This window comes from Rattus rattus, chromosome 6 (genome assembly GCF_011064425.1).
Source record: "Rattus rattus isolate New Zealand chromosome 6, Rrattus_CSIRO_v1, whole genome shotgun sequence".
NCBI lineage: Eukaryota > Metazoa > Chordata > Mammalia > Rodentia > Muridae > Rattus > Rattus rattus.
In genome coordinates, this window is record NC_046159.1 from 155812149 (window position 1) to 155832386 (window position 20238).

A 20238-nucleotide genomic window follows, 5' to 3' on the forward strand; every position below is an offset into this window, starting at 1 on the left:
GACAAATGTTTATAGATTGTTGATAAGAATTATTCTGGTTTAGTAAATTATCTGTTATCGATTCTTATCCACTAACCATAACTTCACTGAGTAGGTATTAGCTAGATTTCTAATACCTAGTTTCCCTCTTGTTGAAATGGTTATAAGTTCACTGAGAGAGCTGTTGGTTACTGCCAATGTTTGCCACTGCTGAACTCTTAGGGTTATGCTGCCCTACTGGGCATTACTGTGGTTCATAGCAGTCCTAGCTGGCTAGGGTTGTTGATTGTCTCCCTCCTTTGGAAGCTTCCTTGGTGCCTCCTGGTACCATGAAAGATAGTGCTCAAGGAGGGAACATTCAGGTCACTCAGGGGGCTCTGGGCCCTGTGTCTGAATGCATGGCATTTTCAGCAATAAGGATTTACCTTCCACCTCTGGGAGGCAACCAAAGGCATCAGTAGGTCGTGTGTTTGGGGACAGCCTAATCAACAACCCAAATGGGGCTTCTCATGTCTGTTTCTGATAGTTTTTAAGATCATCTTTAGGAGGAACTATTAGAGGGAGTTTTGTCATCACAGATGATAAAAATTCATTAAAACTATTATCTATCTGTCTGTCCATCCATCCGTCCATCCATCTGTCTGTCTATCTATCTATCGATTGATCGATGATGTTGTATGTATGTAATTTCATGTATCTAGACATGAAGCTATAACATGAAGTTATAGGTTTTTGTTTTGTTTGATAAATATGTTAAATAATATGATACCTTATAGCCTTTTAAAATCCTTATTTTTATTTTACTTACCTACTGCCTTCTCTTGTATTTGCCTCCCTCCCCACCCTCCTCTCACTTTCCCTCTCCCCAAGGAGCCCCCCTTTCTTAGTCCCCTTATCAGATGACTTTTATCTTGTTATTTTTCTGTCTACTGCACCCCAACTCCCTACCCTGATGGTCCCCTTTTACTTCCCCTGTTTTTGTACTGACTACTGGCTATGTACTCACATCTAAAGAATTGAAGCTAGGAGCCTCCAGAAGAGACTGAGGTATTTGCTTTCCAGTCTGGGCTATTTCACTCGATATGATCTTTTCTAGTTCCATCCATTTCCCTTCAAAGTTCATAATTTAATTTTTCTTTACAGTTGTATATTATTCCATAGTGTGTATGTGCCACATTGTCAATTGCTATTTGTTGCTTGAAGGACATTCATGTAGGCATTTTAATATAAAGGAAGACAAATAGCACACTCAGGTAGTCACACTCTTGTATTTAACTTTCACGTAACAAGCTACAAGACAGGAATACAGATACAATTTGTTCTTTGCTATAAATATTACCCAACAGCAAATGCAAAAAGGAGTATTGAGCCAAAAGGATCAAACCTGAGTTGCTTTAATGGACACTAAACCCAGCACCCTAGACTTTAAGGTTGATGTAAAGTTTAGACATATCCAATGACTGCTGGGTGGCTGGTCTGGAATCAGACCACCAGGGCTCAGGGGTGACAATGTCAATGCTGAACAAAGGTAAACAGCCTACAGTCTAGGGTAAACTGTGTACCTCAAGCAGATGGAAGTCTTAAGTAGGTCCGCTCTTCCCACAGATGTCAAAGGGAGCTGAAGGAACCACTGTGGAGCCTCAAGAGACAGTTGATACTTGGGAGTGAACCTAAGGGCTGCATTTGTGTTTGCTGACCCTCGGGTGTCCTGGAGAAGTACATCTTGTAAGATATTAGAAAACAGGGCAGGCCTTTGGGATGTAGTCAGTTAGATGAAGTGATGGTGTCATCCGTGGCTGTGGAGAAGAAGGTAGGCCCAAGTCAGCATGCCTGCTCTGCTTTACCAGGTGACACTCTCTGCAGTGTCCCTGTCAGGTATAAAATCTCCCTTCTTGAACTTGCCTACTTTCAGAACCATGAATTTATCCTTTGTGAGTTACTCTGTAGTGTTTTTATAGGGACAAAAGGACTCAGACAGCATCCCTGCTCAGAATTGCAACCGTCCGTATAGATTTTTAAAAGTTGCTGTGGCTGAGATAGGAAGAGATTCAGAAAGCCACAACTTCCTTACAAAATGTATCATCTAAAATTCATATAAAAATTGGTGTCATCCCACGTTCAGCATTGCTTCCTTATTCTCCTACCTTCCTTCTTTGTCATGGAGTCACTCCTGTTCTTCTCTCTCGTTTCTCCTCTGCATCCTACAAGGCACTAGCTAAAGCGGATGAGTTACAGAGAAGGAGTGAGCAGCCATGGGCTCGGAACCTCCAGGATGCCTTATTCCCTCCCCTTCTGCCTCTTTGGGCCGACCACTCTCTCTGACTTCTCTGTAGGCTTTGGACAAACAGTGGGCAGAACTAACAGAGCTCAGAACAGCAGGGCTCGGGGCTGTTGGGTGAGCTTTAGGGGCAAACTCCGGGGGGCTCCGGATGGTCACTGGTTCCTTAGTCATGAGGGTTTGTCTTCCTTTTCATTTCCTGAGGTCACTGCTAGGGACATGGCGAGGTGACAAGCATCCATTGTTGTTGTTATTTTGTTTCCCCACCTTGTGAGGGGAAGGCCACTGTGGACAGCTGTATGAGTTCCTTCTCAGTTGCCATGGTGAAATCCCAAAGCGACTTATAGAAGAATTTCTTTTGCTGTGGCTCCAGAGGGAAGTAGAGACTGGCTGGAGCAGGAAGTTAAGAGCTCACGTCTCCAGAGGCAGGCAGAAAGAGAGTGAAGTCTAAGTACTGTCATTTTTAAAGGCGAAGGTCCTCCCAGTAGTGACACACTTCTTCTGCAAGGCTACACCACCTAAACTTCCCCAACATCACCACCCACTGGAGAACAAGGGTTCATTGTCCAAGTCTGAGGGACATTTCCCATTCAAAACATTCATGTTAACCTGGTCTTCTATGGCCCGAGGGCTTATACGTACCCCAGATTCAGGTCCCCAAGCCCTAACCCCTGAGAAAATGAGATCAAGCAGTGATTAGGAGGTGCTGGAGGCCAGAAAGGAGAACCACAAAGAGTGGGATTTCTGCCCTGATGGATACCTCAGAGAGCCACACTCCCCCTCCAGCCACTCAGGGCACCCCGAGACTTTATGTAGGATCAAACCCATCCACTGTAGCAGGACACCTGGTGCTGGAGAGGGATTTATCCTGGGCATCTGGTACTGACACTGTATTTCTGTTTATAGTATCCTAAGTAACCCTAATGGGGGGCTTTATTTCCAGAAGACACAATCCTTTCTGTTGACTGGCACACTGCAGAGTCCACTTTCCTCAATTTATCTCCCGTTTCATCTCCAGATGCACAGATCTTTGGTTTAAACCTGTGTGCCAGCTACCAGCAACTTAGAGTGAATGTGATGGTGTGCTGTCGCTACACACGACACACTGTGTTGTGCACATACACTGTGCGGGAATCCGCGTAAGCCATTCCTGCAGTTTCTTTTCTTACAGAAGATCTTTCGTGAATGTTAATAGGCGGAGAGAAGTTCCCAAACTCTTTTCCAGACTGGCTCCCGCCGTTGCCCTTCCCTGGCAGGCGAGGGCGCCCTTCACACACCTCCACAAGCCTAAGTTCATTTGGGGTTTGGAGCTCTCTAGGTCCTTCTGTAAAAAAATGTGCCAGCCTTCAGCAACGCACACTCTGGAACTCCCCGCTGTGTGAGACAATGCTGAACAAACCCTGGTTGTGAATGATCCTGGGAGCACTCTGGGTTGGCGACCTTGGAATCCAGGCTTGGCCACCCTAAGAGAAGCTGGGGACTTAGAAGTGGGTCTGGAGTTCCTCTGGGTTGTGCCTTTGGAGAACAGCGCTGGCTTGAGGGTCGGAACTGAAGAAACAAAGGCACTATTAGGGCTGTGGCTGGCTGGAGGTCTGGAGGGCAGTGACCTGACCAGGATAGCAAGCATCATGATGGGGCTCTAAGGACCCAGCAAGTGGTTCTGAAGGGTGCAGCGTCACTATGAAGGCCACCGACTACAAGGTGCCCGGTGCAACCATGGAGACACCACGTGTGTCCCATAGTAACCCGAAATCACATTAAATATCAGCTGTCACTCAGGCTCCTCCCGCTTGCCTCTAGCTCCTTCGCCAGACTCTCAGCGGACCCGTGGAGTCTGGCTCCGGTTAACTCTGCTCCCTGATCTGGGAGGCGCAGCCCTAGGTTGGTGGCTGCTCATCCATCCTAATCTCGCATGGCTCCACCCACAAAGATCCCCCTGGAGCCTGTTTGTAGTCGCCCTCTTGCTGGTCAATCCCCCTGGTAGCTAAGCTAGCAGAAGCGTGCTGCAGCCCAGGGCTTCCAGGTTCTGCACAGTAGAGGCTAAGGCCAGCACGCACACGCGTGTATACACACCACACACACACACACACACACACACACACACACACACACACACACACACACTCCCCGGTGTCGCCACCTTTGGGGGACCAGCACTGTCAGCCAAGCATCTCCGCCCAGAGTCCTGGAGTGCACAAGGCTCTTGCCACGCTGCGGCTGTCACTCACAGGGTATTGAAAGCCAGCTCCGAGAACACACGCCTTTGCTCACAGGCAGCCACGTCCTCACTCCGCAGCTCCCAGCTTGCTTTTTGTTACAAGCCGCACCCCCAGCGCCTGGCTCCCGATTTCTGGCAGCTACTAAGAAGAGTTGATTTCAGTGGGATCTACCTGGGAACACGGAGGGACAGGAAAACCAGGACCTGCCAGAATTGTGTTTTCTTCAAAACACCATCTCCGCCCAGTGATTGCAGCTGGGGTCTACACTTGGGTGCTCACCAGAACAATGGATTAAGTTACTCTTCCCTGGGCCAGAAGTGAGGTTCAAGACTCCAAGCAAAATGAAGGAAAAGGCAATGATCAAGACCGCTAAAATGCAGGGCAACGTGATGGTGAGTGCTGCGGGGCGGGAACCCACGTTAAGAAATGTATCGGGGGTGGGGGGCAGACCTCGGAAGTATTTCGTTGGGAAGTAGGAGACCTGGTTAGTGTTCACACACTATACCTCAGGACTTCCCACTTGAACCTGAGGGTGTGAGTGATCCAATATCTTTTTGCAAATGGGAAGTTAGTGGTTTGGCGGCCGCTGTCTTCTGGGTGTGTGGTTTTGTTGCTTTGAACACAGGCTGCTCTTGTGTGTGTCTGTTGAGTTTCAAACACATCTCTAGGGCTGTTCTGGGGCAGGCACAGAGATAGGAGGTCACTTCAGACAGGAAGTACACGCTGGGGGCCCTAATGTCCTCACTTGGTTTCCTGGGTGCACTGGGTGCAGGTCAGAGCTGAGACCTGTGGGGTTTCAGCCTCCAATATACTCACTATGCCGGAATGCAGACTGGAGACAGACACCACGTCCACAGCTGCCCAGCAATCAGGGCCTTTTCCCAGATTTGGGAAAGATGATTGTCTTTAAGGTAGGGTCAGTGATGACAAATACCTTTGAAGGACAGAAGACCTCTGGGGATCCCCAGAAGCTCAGGTCTGTGGGTCAAGGAGCATCTTGACAGTGATAACTTTGCCAACTTGAGGACCATTTCTCAGCAAGATAACTTCAGCCTGCCTGTGGCTGTCTGGTCTGATGTAAGTGCCCTGTTGGTGGGATCAGTGGCCCAAAGGGTCAGTGTGTTGGATTTTCCTGGTAAGGACAGGGAGGTTGCCACCTAGTTGATGAAATCCTCTGTGTGTGTTGAGTGTCTCTCCAGTTCCTCTGTGGGGATTTGTTTGTTGTGTGAGACAGAGGCACAGAGGGAGTCCATGCCACTTTAGAACATTCCACATGAAATGTTTATCTGGCAATGTCTGCAGTTGTTTACTAAAGTGGGTTGAGTGTGTGGTAGGCTGCTGTGGAGGTACGCTGGGAGAACCAGTCTGTCCAATCTGCATCCTCTTGTTAAACAAAGAGAAACAAAAAGTGAGAGCGTGTTCTGGTTATAGAAAGTACTCTACCCTCAGCAAGGCACCTGTTGCCTGGCACAAAGCAAGCTTTGGTTTAGCTCAGAACCCAACTTAAGGGCTGAAAAAGTGGTATACAAAATATGGAATGATACCCCCCTTCACAAGCCCTCCTTCAGCGCCTCTTGATGGTCTGCCTGACTAAGCTATGTGTGAAACTATATCTGCTCTCCAAATTTCTTTTGCCTTCTATTGGTCTGTTATGATAATCAGCATACTTCCGTCTAAACAGGTCAGAAGTATTTATGAAATATACCCAGTGTGCAATACCCATCCACTCGGTGGTCCCTTTTCATATCCCGCCTCCTTAGCATGCTAATCGAGCTGGAACATTACATGAGGCTACTGGCATGGATTAGAGTTAGTTATGTCAATAACGAGATCAATAGCTACAGGAATCTAGTGTCAAATGAGTATTTCTGGCTATAGATGGCATGATCTGCTGTGGAATAGAGACGTCTTCATGTCTCAACATCGTCTGAAGTATCGTTTTCAACTCTCTCCCTCTCAGAGGCTGAAAAGCTTGCCCATCCTGTATCTTCCCTGCTCTTTAAATATGGTTACCCATGTGACACTCACCCTTCTCCGTGCCTTGCACATTGCTGTCATGAAAGGCAGCTGACCTGAGCCCGGGGGTTCTGCAGCACCCAGCATTTTGCCCATCCTCCGTTGGGTAGAGAACCAGATGAGATGTGAGATCCCTCCACTTTTCAATGTTCTATCAACACTTGAGTTGATAACTAAGAGTCTGGCTTATGACTCATTTGAATTTCACGTTCTGCCTAAGTCTCTGTGGCTCCATTGAACAACAGTTTCATGTTTGCTCTGTTAATTGGAGGCTTGTGGGTTCCTAATTCTTCATCAGTTGCCTTGGAAGCCCTGTTAATCAGTTTCACCTGGGCTGGATGACTGGCAGTTCTTGGCACTTGGGCTTGACTGGGATTCAGGTGGTATTTCACGTTCACTGTGAGGACTGCATGATTGATGCCTGTTTCTGGCAGGCGAGTGGTCGGACATCTCGGTGACTTAGGTAGCAGCAGAGCACCCACAGTGAGTGGCTTTGGGGCATCCACATCCACATAGAGACAGACAAGGCAGGGCTCACTTCTCCATGCTTAGAGCTGATTCTGTGAGCAGAGACGCAGTGGCAAAGAACTTTTGGCCCTCCCAGTGCTTGTAGGGATGCCAAACCCAGTTACAGCTCTTCACCGGATGCCTCTTTAGCCAGTCTCTTCCCACACGTGGTTCCAGGTGTGGCCCTTCCAGGCTTGTGTCACCAGGATCCCCACAACGACTAGCTAGTACCCCAAGGCTGAACCTGTTCATGCCATGTTGCCTAACTGAAGTCTCATGCTTACCACTGATTTTATTTCCTAAAACTCTTTTAAAAGTTCATCTCTGACAGCAGTTGGGTGACTAAGAGAAGGCAAATATATTGTTTTACTCCCTGGTCTTATTTTGTGGTATTCAATGAATAGTAAGAAAATAAAATGCCATTGGTGAAATAAATCCACAGAGTCCCTTTCATTCTTGACAGAAACCTATTTCACAAACTTCAAATACTTGAATATCAACAGACTAACCCTTCAACTTGCCGTGTCATGTACTGCAACAGAAATCAAATGTTTCATTCTAGTGGAACAAAACATTATTTTTAAAGTAATATCATTTATATAAATCTTCCTTTGAAACATTTTAGTTTCTCAACAGGCACATTTTAATCCAGTGTCCCTTTATTGCTGCTGTGATGCGCTCCCCCTCATGTGCAGGGGTGTCTCCTTCTGGAGCAGCTTCCGTAGGAAGTTTCGTCATATGAAGGCCATTGCTTCACATTAAATCTCCCTGCTCTGTTCCTATGACCATTTTTCCCTGCTGGGTAAAAGTTGGTTCCGAATCAAGTCTGGGGGTTGCTCTGGTCTCAGTGGCTGCCTCTGAGGTTCCTCGAGTATGGGATAGGAGAGCAGGGTGGAGGTTGGCAAGACACCTGGATCCTTGAGAAACTGTGGCCAATTCTTGTCCAGGGAAATCTAAAGTTTTTCTTGTGGCTTCTGGAACCCAAGTTTGCATCTTTTGTCACTGGCTGGGTGTTCTGGTGACACTCTAATGCCCCTGGATCATAACTGTCCAAAATCTGGTTTTCTTTCTTTCTTTCATGTGCTCCAGTCTCGGTCCACATATGTGTATAATGGTGAGAGAGCCTTTGAAGCTTGTAGTTATGAGTTACTGTGAGGTGACACACCCTGCTGTGGAGTCCTCCCTGGAAACAGCCTCTCTGCTTGGGAGATGAATTACAGGGTCAAGCCTGTTTGGGTGCAGGGCTCCTCTGCCCCAGGGAACTCAGTGGCAATCTGGCTCTCCCTCCTCGGTGATATGAAGCCCCTCACACAGGCATGATTAGTGTTTGAAAACACAGCACCTTCTGAAAATAGGTCCAAAGTCAGAATAGGTCATGGCTCAGAAGGTCTGGGTTTCTGAGCATCCTCCCCATGTGACCATCAGGATTCTCCCTATCTCCTGGCTCTGTAGCATCTATTCCTAACATCTTTCCTCCTCGGATTCTTCTTCAAATGTCTGTACCACTCTCTATGTTAGTGTCTATGCAGGGAAGTCAGTTGAACGTTAGTACACACCACTGTAGCTTCCCAGAAGCAGGAACATCTTAAATATGTAAAGCACAGGTAAATGTGTGCAAAGCTGGGGCTGGGACCAGGTCCCAGGTATGAAATGATGACCATGTAATCAATCACAATCACAGAGAAATGCCCTGAGTCCAGCACTGGGCACACCTTTGGATTCCTTTGGAGTATCATTCCTGGGGACACAGGATAGGAGAGTCCCTGGAGCTTCTAGACACACAGTCCAGCCTAATTCATAAGCATTGGGTTGTAGTGAGAGATCCTGTCTCCACAAACAAAGGAGAAAATGCTGAAAGGACACCCAAAGTTGACCTCCACATACACACAGACACACACACACACACACACACACACACACACACACACACACACACAAGACACACAAGACACGCAAGACATGTGCGACATGGCTCATGCACAGACACACACAAATATGTAGTGTTATCTGGTAAAATTAGCACAATGTAATTCTCAAAGCAGGAAGGAGGTAGTTACCTCAGGATGCTTTATAAGTTGTCGTAGGTAGAACTTCAGTGGAGAGGGCTGCCTTGTCTTCTCCAGAGCCTTGAACAGGCTTTTGCTCACATGGCCTCTGGTCTCTGTATTTGGACCCATCAATATGCTAAATTAGTGACTTGCTGTCCCTAAGCTACTCTGCTTTCTGACACGCGTTCCCTACACCCACGGCTCTACTCTATTCCTGTTCAGTTAGTGTCTGAGCTCCTTTATTACCAGGGGAGGCTGCACCGTGGGACACTATAGCCAGCTACAAACCCCATTGGTAACGGTTCTCCCAGGGATGCTCAGCTGGGGGCATCTGCTAGCCACAAGGTTAGAAGTTTCTGGAAGGCTACCAGAGAAAGCCTGAGCCTGAGATCAGTCTTTGGTTATAAGAACCAGTACTATCTCAATAGCCAAACTGCACCTAGGAACCAAACCACACACCAGACACTGTAGGTCCCGTGGTTATGCTGTGCAAGAATGTAGGGGCACACTGGGCCAGGCAGACTCATTTTACCATGAAACTCACTCCCCCGAGGACTGGAGAGCTCTCCTCAAGAGCACAGTGGGTCTTAGACAGTCGCATTCAAAACCATATGGAAGAAACCCATATGAGCTGGAAAACTGAGATTCACCCATTGAGAATGGAAATTTTCCACCCCCACGGTGGCACCACCCTTGTGTCCAACACCTCACGCTCAGTTACCCAGGCTATGGCCAGCAGGGTGGGCTCAATGTTCTGCTGCTGGAGCAGAGGCCAGAGCATAATGTCATCAGGTCCAAGGAAATAATCTGAGCATTGACAGAGAAGCCTCCCGACAAATGCACAGTGAAGTTCGGCTTCAGGATTGTGGGGGAGGCAGAACCTATGATGAGACACATAACAATGGCGGAAGAGGGAGAGAAAGGGGAGACACTCAACTGCAGCGGAGAGCCGAGACGGCGGTGGGAGGAGCGGAGTGCTGAGATCGCAGGCCAAGTGTTCTTGTTTACGTTTTAACCAGTTCACACTCAAAGATGGCGCATACTCACGGCGTTGAGATGTCCGTATGTTTGCGTAATATTTAAATCATGTCAAACATTAGCATTGCTTTATTTTTATTTTATGTGTATGGGCGGTATTCCTGCATGTGTGTCTGTGTGCCACATGCAGGGAATGCATATGGGGCCAGAAGAGGCCAACGGATCCCCTAGAATTGGAGTTACAGGCCGTTACAAGCTGCCATATGTATGCGCTGGGAACAACAGGGTCCTCTGGAAGAGCAGCCAGTACTCTAACCATTGAGCTATCTCTCCAGTCCCTTCCTTTATTTTTTTAAACTAACTTCTCTTTCCCCATCCCCATCTCACAAGTTCCGTGGCCCACTTGTGGATGGCAGAGGACAGTTTGCAGCAGTTGGATCTCTCCTTCCTTCATGTGATTCCTGGCCTTGGACTCAGATCCTCAGGCTTGGTAGCAAGCACCTTTATCCTCTGAACTCCCTGGGGCCCCTTTGATCAGACTTTGTCTGATCTCCACCTGAAAGTTTGTTTCTAACCAAATGGAAGCAATGTAGCAGTAGCAGAGAGGCTGTAGGCTGCCTTCAGTGGGACCAGCAGGAAAGGTTCTAGAATTTTTCATGAATTTGAGTTCCATTCAGCTCCCCTCCTTAGTCAAGGGTGGTTGTATTTCTTTCTTATTAGTCTTATCTTAGGACACACTTCAGGAGTTAACCTCCAAGTCAGAACACAAAATACTGCTGGCGTTGGCTCCCCACCACTGACCTTAATCCCTCATCATCCCCTCTTCCCATGATGTCACTGTTGATAGGAAAAGAAAGTAGATGGGGTTGGGGAGAGTGCGCCTTGAACAGCATAGAGCTTGCTGTGCAAGATAGAGACCTGAATTCAGCATCCAGAATCCATGTCAGAAAGCCATGCCTGAGTACCAGGGCATAGTGTGTGTGTGTGTGTGTGTGTGTGTGTGTGTGTGTGTGTGTGTGTGTGTATGTACAGGGCTTGTCAGATTCTTTGAGCTCATGCCAGCCAGACTGGACTACCTTAATAATTCCAGTGTAGTGAGAGATCATTTTGCAAGGCAAGGTGGACTGCAAAGTGGAGGTTGACCCCTAACATGCACACCTACACACACACACACACACACACACACACACACACACACTCACACACAGAAAATAGATGGCACACATGTGTACATGACCCAGACAGGGTTGTCAATGGTGTGTGCACACTTTAGCTTTGCTGCACACCTCACACACGGCCAAGCATGGTGCTCACTCATCAGTGGTATAGACAGAACTCACTCTGTTGAGCACAACTGCAGGACTGCTGGGTAAGAAGTGCTGTGGATGCCATCGCTTTGATTGCTTGACTTTCTGGCTATTAAATAAAGATAACAACACTTCAGTAAGCCAGAGGTGCCAAGGATGTCCCTGTTTCCAGTTGAGCGTTACTCATCTGTGAAACTCAAGGGCCACTGCTGGCATGCTGGGTAGGCTGTGGAGTCAGGTGGGCACTCCACCAGCTGCACTGGCTTTGATTGCTCTGGGAGAGATCCCAGGGATGCTGGGGCAGGCAGTGTTTTCACTGGAATTACAGTGATGGATCAGAATTTCCCCCCCTCTCCTTACCTATACCACAACTAGACAAGACTTTATTTTAGGGAGTAGAAATCTTACTTGAAATATTTGTTATTGTCTGATGTTTATATATGAACAGCAAATAGTGAGACTTCCCAGCCATGACACCACATAAACCAAACCAACAATCCCCTGTCCCTTCATTCCTACAAAGCACTTAGATTATGTACTAGATTCTCAATGCTGAGGTTAAAAAACATCAACACATATAAGGATAATTCTTTGCAGCTCCTGATCTATTCTTCAGAAATTCTCTCTTTTCTAATCACGTAGAGAAACACACATAGCCTGGAAGACAGACAAGGCTCTGGGGAGCTTAGGAGCCATCTCTCCCTGGCTGTGTTTTTGCAGCATCTCCAGCTCCTTTGGAAGCAGCTGCAGGCATGGGCATTTCCACCATGGCTGACTCCATCTGCTTGTAAGAATCTTCTAGCAGGGATGAATGAAGACCTCCGTCAGTTTCCCAGCCATGGGAGGAAATGAAAACCCACCATGTTGGTTATCTGTCTCTTGCTGTGACAAAACAAGAAACAAACACAATGCAAGCAAGAAGGGAGGGAGGGGGGGAGGGGGAGGAGGGGAGGGAGGGAGGGGGGAGGGTTGAGGGGGGGAGGGAGGGGGAGGGGGGGAGGGAGGAGGGAGTGCTTGGTTCGGCTCACAGTTCTAGGGCATAGAGACTATCACTGTGGGGATCAGCAGAAGGGGCTCCAGCTGTGGCAGTGGGAAGTAGTTGGTCACATTTCCTGTACAGTTAGGAATCTAGGAGATGAATCTAAATCCAGTCAGATTGACAGTGAAGATCATTGCCTGGCAGCACTGCGGTGGGCTACCTCAACCATGGAGAAAGCTTTCATAGGAGTGCCTATCCAGACACCTGTAGAAAATACTAGAACATTGTAAGACTTCATTCCTCATTGCAAGGCCATCCCAGTCTGTACTTTGGATCTGTAGAGAATATTTCTCTGGGCAGATGGAATTTAACAAAACTGCACTGAGCAATTCAACTTCATTAACATAACTAGAAAAGTGAAAACTGAAATCACAATGAGGAAACCTCCAGTGAAGTCTGAGGTTTTAAAAAGATTGCTAGGACTGTATTGTTTCGTTTTCTGTTTGTTTGTTGGTTGGTTGGATTTTTTTTTTAATGCAGTTGTTTAGCAGCAAGAACTCTGTGCACAGTTGGTTGGAAGAGATATTAAAATTTGGAAACCTTATAGTAAGTCAAAGATTAAGACTATATTTATTAGCTAGCCATCTAACTTCTGAGGAATAATTTTCAGTAGATGTTCCCCCATGAGAGATTTGTATGGCTGTTTGGTGATGGAAATGTTTTTAGTGACCTTGAGTCTGAAATGATTGACTCCCCATCAAACGGATGATCTATACATATACTTGTCTTTATGTAGCAGAATACTATACAGCAAAAGTTAATGACTTCACACTCGAAAATACAGAGGCATTATCAAAATAACTTCCGTAAAAGAAGCCAGGCTTAAAGGATATCAGGTGTGACCAGCATGGGGGGCGGGGGAAGAGAAGAAGGAAGGCTGTCAGGGAGTAAGGACCGTGTGAACTCATGGTCAGATGAAGGCATCATCGCCTTCCTAAGAGCTGCATCAAATTGGGGTCACAGGTATCTCCTTTAAGCAACCCTAGGGGAACTTATAGGGTGAAAAAAAGAAAGAAAGAAAGAAAGAAAGAAAGAAAGAAAGAAAGAAAGAAAGAAAGAAAGAAAGGAAGGAAGGAAGGAAGAAAGAAAGAAAGGAAAGAAGGAAGAGAAAAGAAAGGTAGATATAAAGGTGGAAAACAGAAGAAAAATGAGTATCCTCAGAAAGGGAAAAGGAAATCAAATCATAGGGGAGGGGAGCTGCAAGATTTGGTAGCAACATGATTAAAAATTCATTGTATGTGTGAGTCTTAGTGACTGGTCTATTGCTATGCGGAGACATCATGACCAAGGAAAAACTAAGAAAGGAATCACTTAATTGGGGGCTTGCTTTCAACAGTAGAGGATTGGTCCACGATCATCATGGTAGGAAATAGGCCTGGTACTGGAGCAGTAGCTCCAAGCTGTGCATCCTAGAAGATTTTTTTTTCCGGAGCTGAGGACTGAACCCAGGGCCTTGTGCTTGCTAGGCAAGTGCTCTACCACTGAGCTAAATCCCCAACCCCCCAAGCTGTACATCCTGATCTACAAGCAGTAAGTTGGGGGCGGGGGGAAAGAGACATAGATAAATAGATGATAGATAGATAGATAGATAGATAGATAGATAGATAGATAGATAGATAGATAGATAGATAGATAGCTGACCTGGTGTGGTTTTTTTCAAACCTCAGAGCTCACCCCCCCTGACACACTTTCTCTAACAAGGCCACACCTCCTAATCTTTCCCAAACAGTTCCATTTATTGGGACTCATACATTCAAACTACCACAGAATGTATAATGTATAACAATGTAATGGAACCCATTATAGTAATTAGTGTGCTAATAATAAGCATGCTAATGAAAAGAACAAAAGCAATGTATAAGTATGCTTATATAAAGCCAGAGTTTTAAATGCTAAAAACAGACATTGGTGTGGTATCCGTGATGGAAAATGAAATTTTCAAAAAGAAGAAAAGTAAAGAATTACATATAATCATGCAAATTATAGTCTTGGCTCAGTGTTCTAAGGAGCCAAGACAGTTGGGGGCACAAGGGGCACATATCAGCAGGGAACAAAGAAAACGTTGTGTGACTGAGGATATCTATATTTCTTATCTTCTGCTAAGAGAAGTACACTCTTACCTTCAGTCCTAAGGATGCTGTACCTCCTGCTTTTATCTCATCTAAGGCACCCTTTTTAGTAGCTTGGTGGTTCATGAACTATGGGGTCCTCGGATGAGTCTCTTTCCTTAGTGTGACCATTCTGTTTTAAATTTGGTCAATAGAACAATGCTTATGTAGATAGAATCAGGGTCATAGATGTCTTTCATTTTGAAGGTGTTTTTCTGAAGGAAAAATTGATATTTTCTACGGGGGGGTTATCTTCAAGTATGTTTATTTAGTATTTTTTAAAGCTTTTTCTAGGCAATGTTAATTATCACAGATTGGACACTTCCTTCCAGACTCATCACAAAGGCATCTCATGGAGTCTCCTTCAATACATGTGCAAGAGATATGTTGAAACATTTTATGCAAATTTTAATATTCCCAATTTCAATAACAATACTAATGAGAGTTCATGCATTCCTAAGATCTTTATGGAAGTCGAAACATTCAAAATTCTGAGAAATGCCCAAAACCACAGTGCTCTATTGGTGGGATGCAATTTTTCATAGAGGTTATGCCTGGAAATAATTCAGTGCCAGATGCAGAAGTGCTGAAGCTTTCGGTTGTGGGGGTCTCCACAGTGAAATCATCTTCCGGCCACTGTAGTGCTCGGTGCAGCATCTGAAAAGATGGTCACTGTGGTTAGAGGAAGAAATCAGAGCAAAAGATGGAGAGGGGGTGTCATGGTCAACCAACTGATGGCAGCAGAAAAGCTTTGTCTTGCCTTGAAGACATCAACCTCCATTAGGACCAAATGGGGTAAATTCAAGAAGGGATCATCGTTAAAGAGACATGCCAGTCAGCTTTCCACACCTCTGACAAAATGTGTGAGATGAGATGTTAAGAAAGATAGGCTTATTTGGCTCATGATTTCACAAGTTTTGATCCATTGTGATTTAGCCCTACTGATCTGAATGGCATAGAGTGTATGAGTGCACGAGGTAGAACAGAATTGCTCATCTCATGGTGGCAGGAAGCAAAGACAGAGAACAGTAAGATCTAGAGTCCCCAAAGCACTTTCAAAAGCATACCAACAATGGCTTCACCTTCTTCCACCAGGCCTATGATAGCCTAATTCCGGTTACCATGACAAAACACTCTGACAAAAAGCAAGAGAGAAAGGGGCTTATTTTGGGACCACCCTGCAAATTGGCATGAAATGGAATTTTCCGTAGAGATTTCTTTCCACAGGAGTTGTTTCCTTGTTGAGTTTCAGCTTATAATTCCAGGTTATGATCCATTATTTTGGGGAAGACAAGGCAGGAACTTGAAACAGTATCTTGCATTATGTCTACACTCAGGAGCAGAAGGAGGATGCAGACAAGCATAATCAGTCACTTGCTTATGGTCAGCTCAGCTTCCCCACTCTTGCACTCTTCAGGACCCCTGCCTAGGGAATGGTGCTGCTCACAGTGGGTTGGGTCTTCTTACATCAGTTAACTTAATAATCCTTGAGACAATTCTCCACAGACATGCTCAGAGGACAATACAATGTAAGCCATCTTCTTTGAAACTCTTTTCCAAGGTTTTCAGGGGTGTAAATAAAGTTGACATTAAAAGATGTCCATGACAAGACCCCACCATTCTAAATATTCCACTACTTTTCACCAGCACATCAGCCTGGTGACCAAGCCTTCAACACATGGACCTAAAGGTGACATTGAAGATCTGATTCATAATGGTGGGACTGTCTTTAGATCCTTGACAATTTCTTTGTTTGAAGAATATGTTCTCAGCCTCACTAAAATGATGAGATTATTATGGTTTGCTGTTATATATGCTATTCTGAAAGCTTTTGTGACAGCATTAATCTATATTTCTATTCCCATCTTCTTTTCTTGAGCTCCTTTATGTGGAAGATGAATGGGAAAACCATGTTTAACATTATGGTTTTGACATAGTAAAGATGCTAATTGATATTGGGAAGGTTCTAGCTATGTTGTGTAGATCCAGGGTTTGAGTATGGAGATTGTGAGGCAAACTAGCAATGCAATGGGCAGATTAACAAGAGAAAATGCATGGAAGTTTATTAATACCTAAGTCCATAAGAGCACACACAATGTAAAGTGTAAAGAGGATCCAGATGGGCAAAGTTTAAATACTTTCATGGGCAGTTGGTAGTTGGGATGGTAGGCATTTCTCAAAGAGGAATAGGGTAAATGAGTAGACTGGTAGAACTTGTCGTTATGCCCTGGACAAAGTTCCTTGCTGTTGTAGGTGGGTACGGACCTCAGTCTCTTCTCTGTTTTGCAAGCTAAGTCTTCCCTTGATTAATGGCATTTCAGAAAGGGCTCAAAGGTGACTGTGTCCTTGTGCATCTCATCTTCAGGTCAATAGAGATCATTAGGAAAGCCATTCCCTACATCTGCAATCCTTCTGGGGCTCCTGTCTGAAGTCCAAAGCAGCTTAGGTTGGGATATTGTCTTTTGAGCCTGAACAGGTGCATTCTGGAGCTCCCCTGGGGGATATTTATAGTTGAGCCCATTGAAAAAGGTATAATTACCACCCAAATCTTCTCCCAACTCAGAAATCCTTCCCGTCAAGCTCATAGGGATAAATAATACTTTTGGTGTTTGAGTAAGCATTAGCAGAATATGGCACCTCACAGGCTGTATGCTCAAAGACGAGAGACATGTTGCTTCATTATGTGTCCAGGCAAATGAAACCCACTAAATTCATGTTTCCAAGATACACAGAAACTAGTATTTAAGTAAGATAACTGAACACATTCATTTGTTCATTTATCCCAAATTCGTCTGATAGTTGGAATGGCATCTGCATTGGCTGTTTATGGTTTCACCTGGAGGAAAATCAAGCTTTTCCATCTCCGTGGTAGGAGGTAGTTTTGCATCCTGGAGCAGAGTATCCAAGGTTAGCCTGTGAACCTGGGAGAGAAGAGGGCTCTTTTCATTCAAAGTGGGGACCAGAGGAATATACTTCCAGATCACAGGCTGACAGAGGTAGCCCAATCCAACCCACAAAAAGATCCGTGCCAAAGAGATGACTCAGTGCAAATAACCACACGGTCTGTGAGGTGCACTCTTTAAAGTAACGGAAAGAGGAGTAGCTGTCCCTCATTTCTCAATGAGGAGAGTACGCATCTTCTTTTTAATTTGTGTCTGTCTCACAGCAGAACACTGAGGCCAGGACACCACAGATGCCTCAGCTTACAGACACTGAGTCCCTGAGGTGTCAGTATGGCTTGTCTGGAACTGATCCTGTTGGCTGTGTTCCCTCTTTTGATGATATTCGAAGAGGAGAAACCACTTGAGTAGGACATTTGGGGTGGGGACGTCTGTGTCTGCAGTTGAAGCATCAGCTGCTGCCCAACATTGGGTGGAAAAAATCTGAAGGATAGATGAACAAAGGAGGCAAGCAGCCCCACAGCTAGGCTATTCAGGACCCTTACACCCAAGGCAAAGTGCTAAGATGTGGTAACCTGGATGTAAGTCCTCTGCATACCTCTGCTTACTAACCCAACTTCCTCCTGCTCAGTCTTCGGATATAAAGAATACCTCTAGTCTTCCAGGGATACTCAACGAAGTTCAGTCAGGAGGTCATTTAGGAAGTAGAGTGGAGTCCAGCATCCAGCTCAAATATATGTAAGGTTGAGTTCAAGACCTGACATTTTGTCTACTCAACAAGGTCAGCAACCAGGTCTGTCTCTTGTAACACAGGGAGAGGACATTGTCTACTAACGCTGTTTCTGTTTTCTAAAATTGCAGCCATCATACCCAACAAGGCGAGGGCTACTGGGTCTCAGCTGTCCATGCAAAGAAGCAAGAATTTGTCCCTCAGGGAATTAAAATGAGGATCATCTAGGCTTTGGCTGTGTGACCATCAGTGTGTTACTCTGGAGACAATACTATTCTCGGTGCCCTGTTTGGTGTGAGAAGGTGGGAAGAAGTCCTCCAGAGCTGACAATGCCCGAGTGTGCTCTGGAAGGGGTGGTGACATAGGTATTGATCCCTACTTTCCCTGATGACTTCCTAAACAATGAAGCAATGGAGGCGACACCTGTGCAGTGAGCATGAAACTGAGTATTTTAGAAACCTGAGTGTACAAAACACAGCTCTGCCCTCAGCCGAGGGCCTGCTGACTAGCACCAGGAACTATGGGATCCAACTGATCAGACAGCTAATTGTTTAATGACAAGCTAGATGCATTCTTCCCAGAAAGTAGGCTGAGATTTTTATTATTTCTGTAGAGATAGTGCAGTGTTGGGTGATTTTTACAACTGAGAAATGTGTTTGGGAGTTCATATGTTCAAGAAAGACATGACAGATGAGAGAGCTGTTTCCCTTACATTGTCAATCCACGTCAGAATGAGGTGTCATAATTAGGAATATTTCTTACAGATGAAACAGCTGAACAGTTTCAAATGAGAATGACCTAAGTGGGGTTCAAACACATCTCTATGATTCCTGACTTTTGTGAGAAATGTCTGAGGAAGGTCATATGGCTCTTGTGACCTGCTGTAAAGGTTTGCTTATTAGAAGCTTCAACTGGGGGGCTGGAGAGATGGCTCAGCGGTTAAGAGCACCCGACTGCTCTTCCAGAGGTCATGAGTTCAATTCCCAGCAACCACATGGTGGCTCACAACCATCTGTAAAGAGACCCGATGCCCTCTTCTGGTGTTTCCGAAGACGCTACAGTGACTCATATAAAAAAAAAAAAATATTAAAAAAAAAAAAAAAAAAAGTAAGGCGGGGACAACGTTTAAAAAAAAAAAAAAGAAGCTTCAACTGGGGAATGTGTGGAACAGATGATCAGTCTGCAAGGGGGCATCACACTTAGACATGGCCTGAGATAATAATGGGACCTTGGGGTGAAATAGCAAGGAACTGATCTCAAATGAGCCTTACTGTTGAGATGTACAGGACACACGAGCTAAGAAGGACTCCTTGCCTTTTCTTCATTGATACATTTATTCTAAGACAGTTCAAGGGCCTGTGGGCCAGTTTTCAGGAATGAATGTAAACAGAGGTCGAAGGAAATGCTATAGGCTTTTGTTAATTGATATTAGAAGCCCCATTAAGTGAGAGAGAAATTGACACTCCAGAGGTACACCTCCTGATACTGTGCATCCTGATGGAGCTGCAGCTAGAGTCCCAGATCTGGGTTCCTGATAGAAATGGAAAGAGAGGAGATCAGTATGCATCAGGACTATGAACAAGTAGAAGCCACAGGAGGGAAGGAAATTTGAAGCCAGTGGTGATGCTTACGACAGGTATGGTAGTTGGATTCACTTATTAGCTTAGTCACTTAGTGCCCAACCAGATGGCCAAACACCAGGCAGAGTGGAAATGATGAAGAACTTAAAAGTGAACCCGACACTTCAATTTGTAGCTATTGAGCAGAGCATGTGGTCCAGCCTAATGGGAGTGGGTTGTGTTCAGTACTTTGAAGGCCCAAAGAGAACATCAGACCATGGTCCCACCATGAGGGAATTCTGCGACTGGTCACTTGGCTGAGGAGTTGGCTTTCCTAGGCTCCTGACCTATCTAACCTGCAGGCTTTGTACTTGACAGTTTCCATGATTCTGGAAGCAGAGTTCTGGATTACTCCTCTTCCTGTGGCTGTACTAATGCACCAGGAAAGCAGAGAAAGAGATGGACACTGACCAGTGGCTCTTGGAGAAAGATAGGCAGGCTTCTTTTGAGCAATTCTTAAAAAGACCTTCAACCCTTGGATAGAAGTGATATGATAATATCAATGTTAAA

The 20238-nt window shown here is 45.5% G+C and overlaps 1 protein-coding gene across 2 annotated transcripts in view; it reads left to right on the forward strand.

Moving 5' to 3' along the window:
- The window catches only part of Dpp6 (dipeptidyl peptidase like 6), an 877415-nt gene that overhangs the window by 88993 nt on the left and 768184 nt on the right, over positions 1 to 20238 (forward strand). The window contains exon 1 of one of the 2 annotated variants that reach the window (XM_032907171.1): positions 4256 to 4868. The exons of the other annotated variant lie outside the window; for it this stretch is intronic. Within the exon in view, the coding sequence (XP_032763062.1) occupies positions 4818 to 4868 (51 nt within the window). The 5' untranslated portion in view covers positions 4256 to 4817. Of the gene's footprint in view, positions 1 to 4255; positions 4869 to 20238 lie in introns of those variants that run through there. 2 annotated transcript variants of the gene reach the window in all.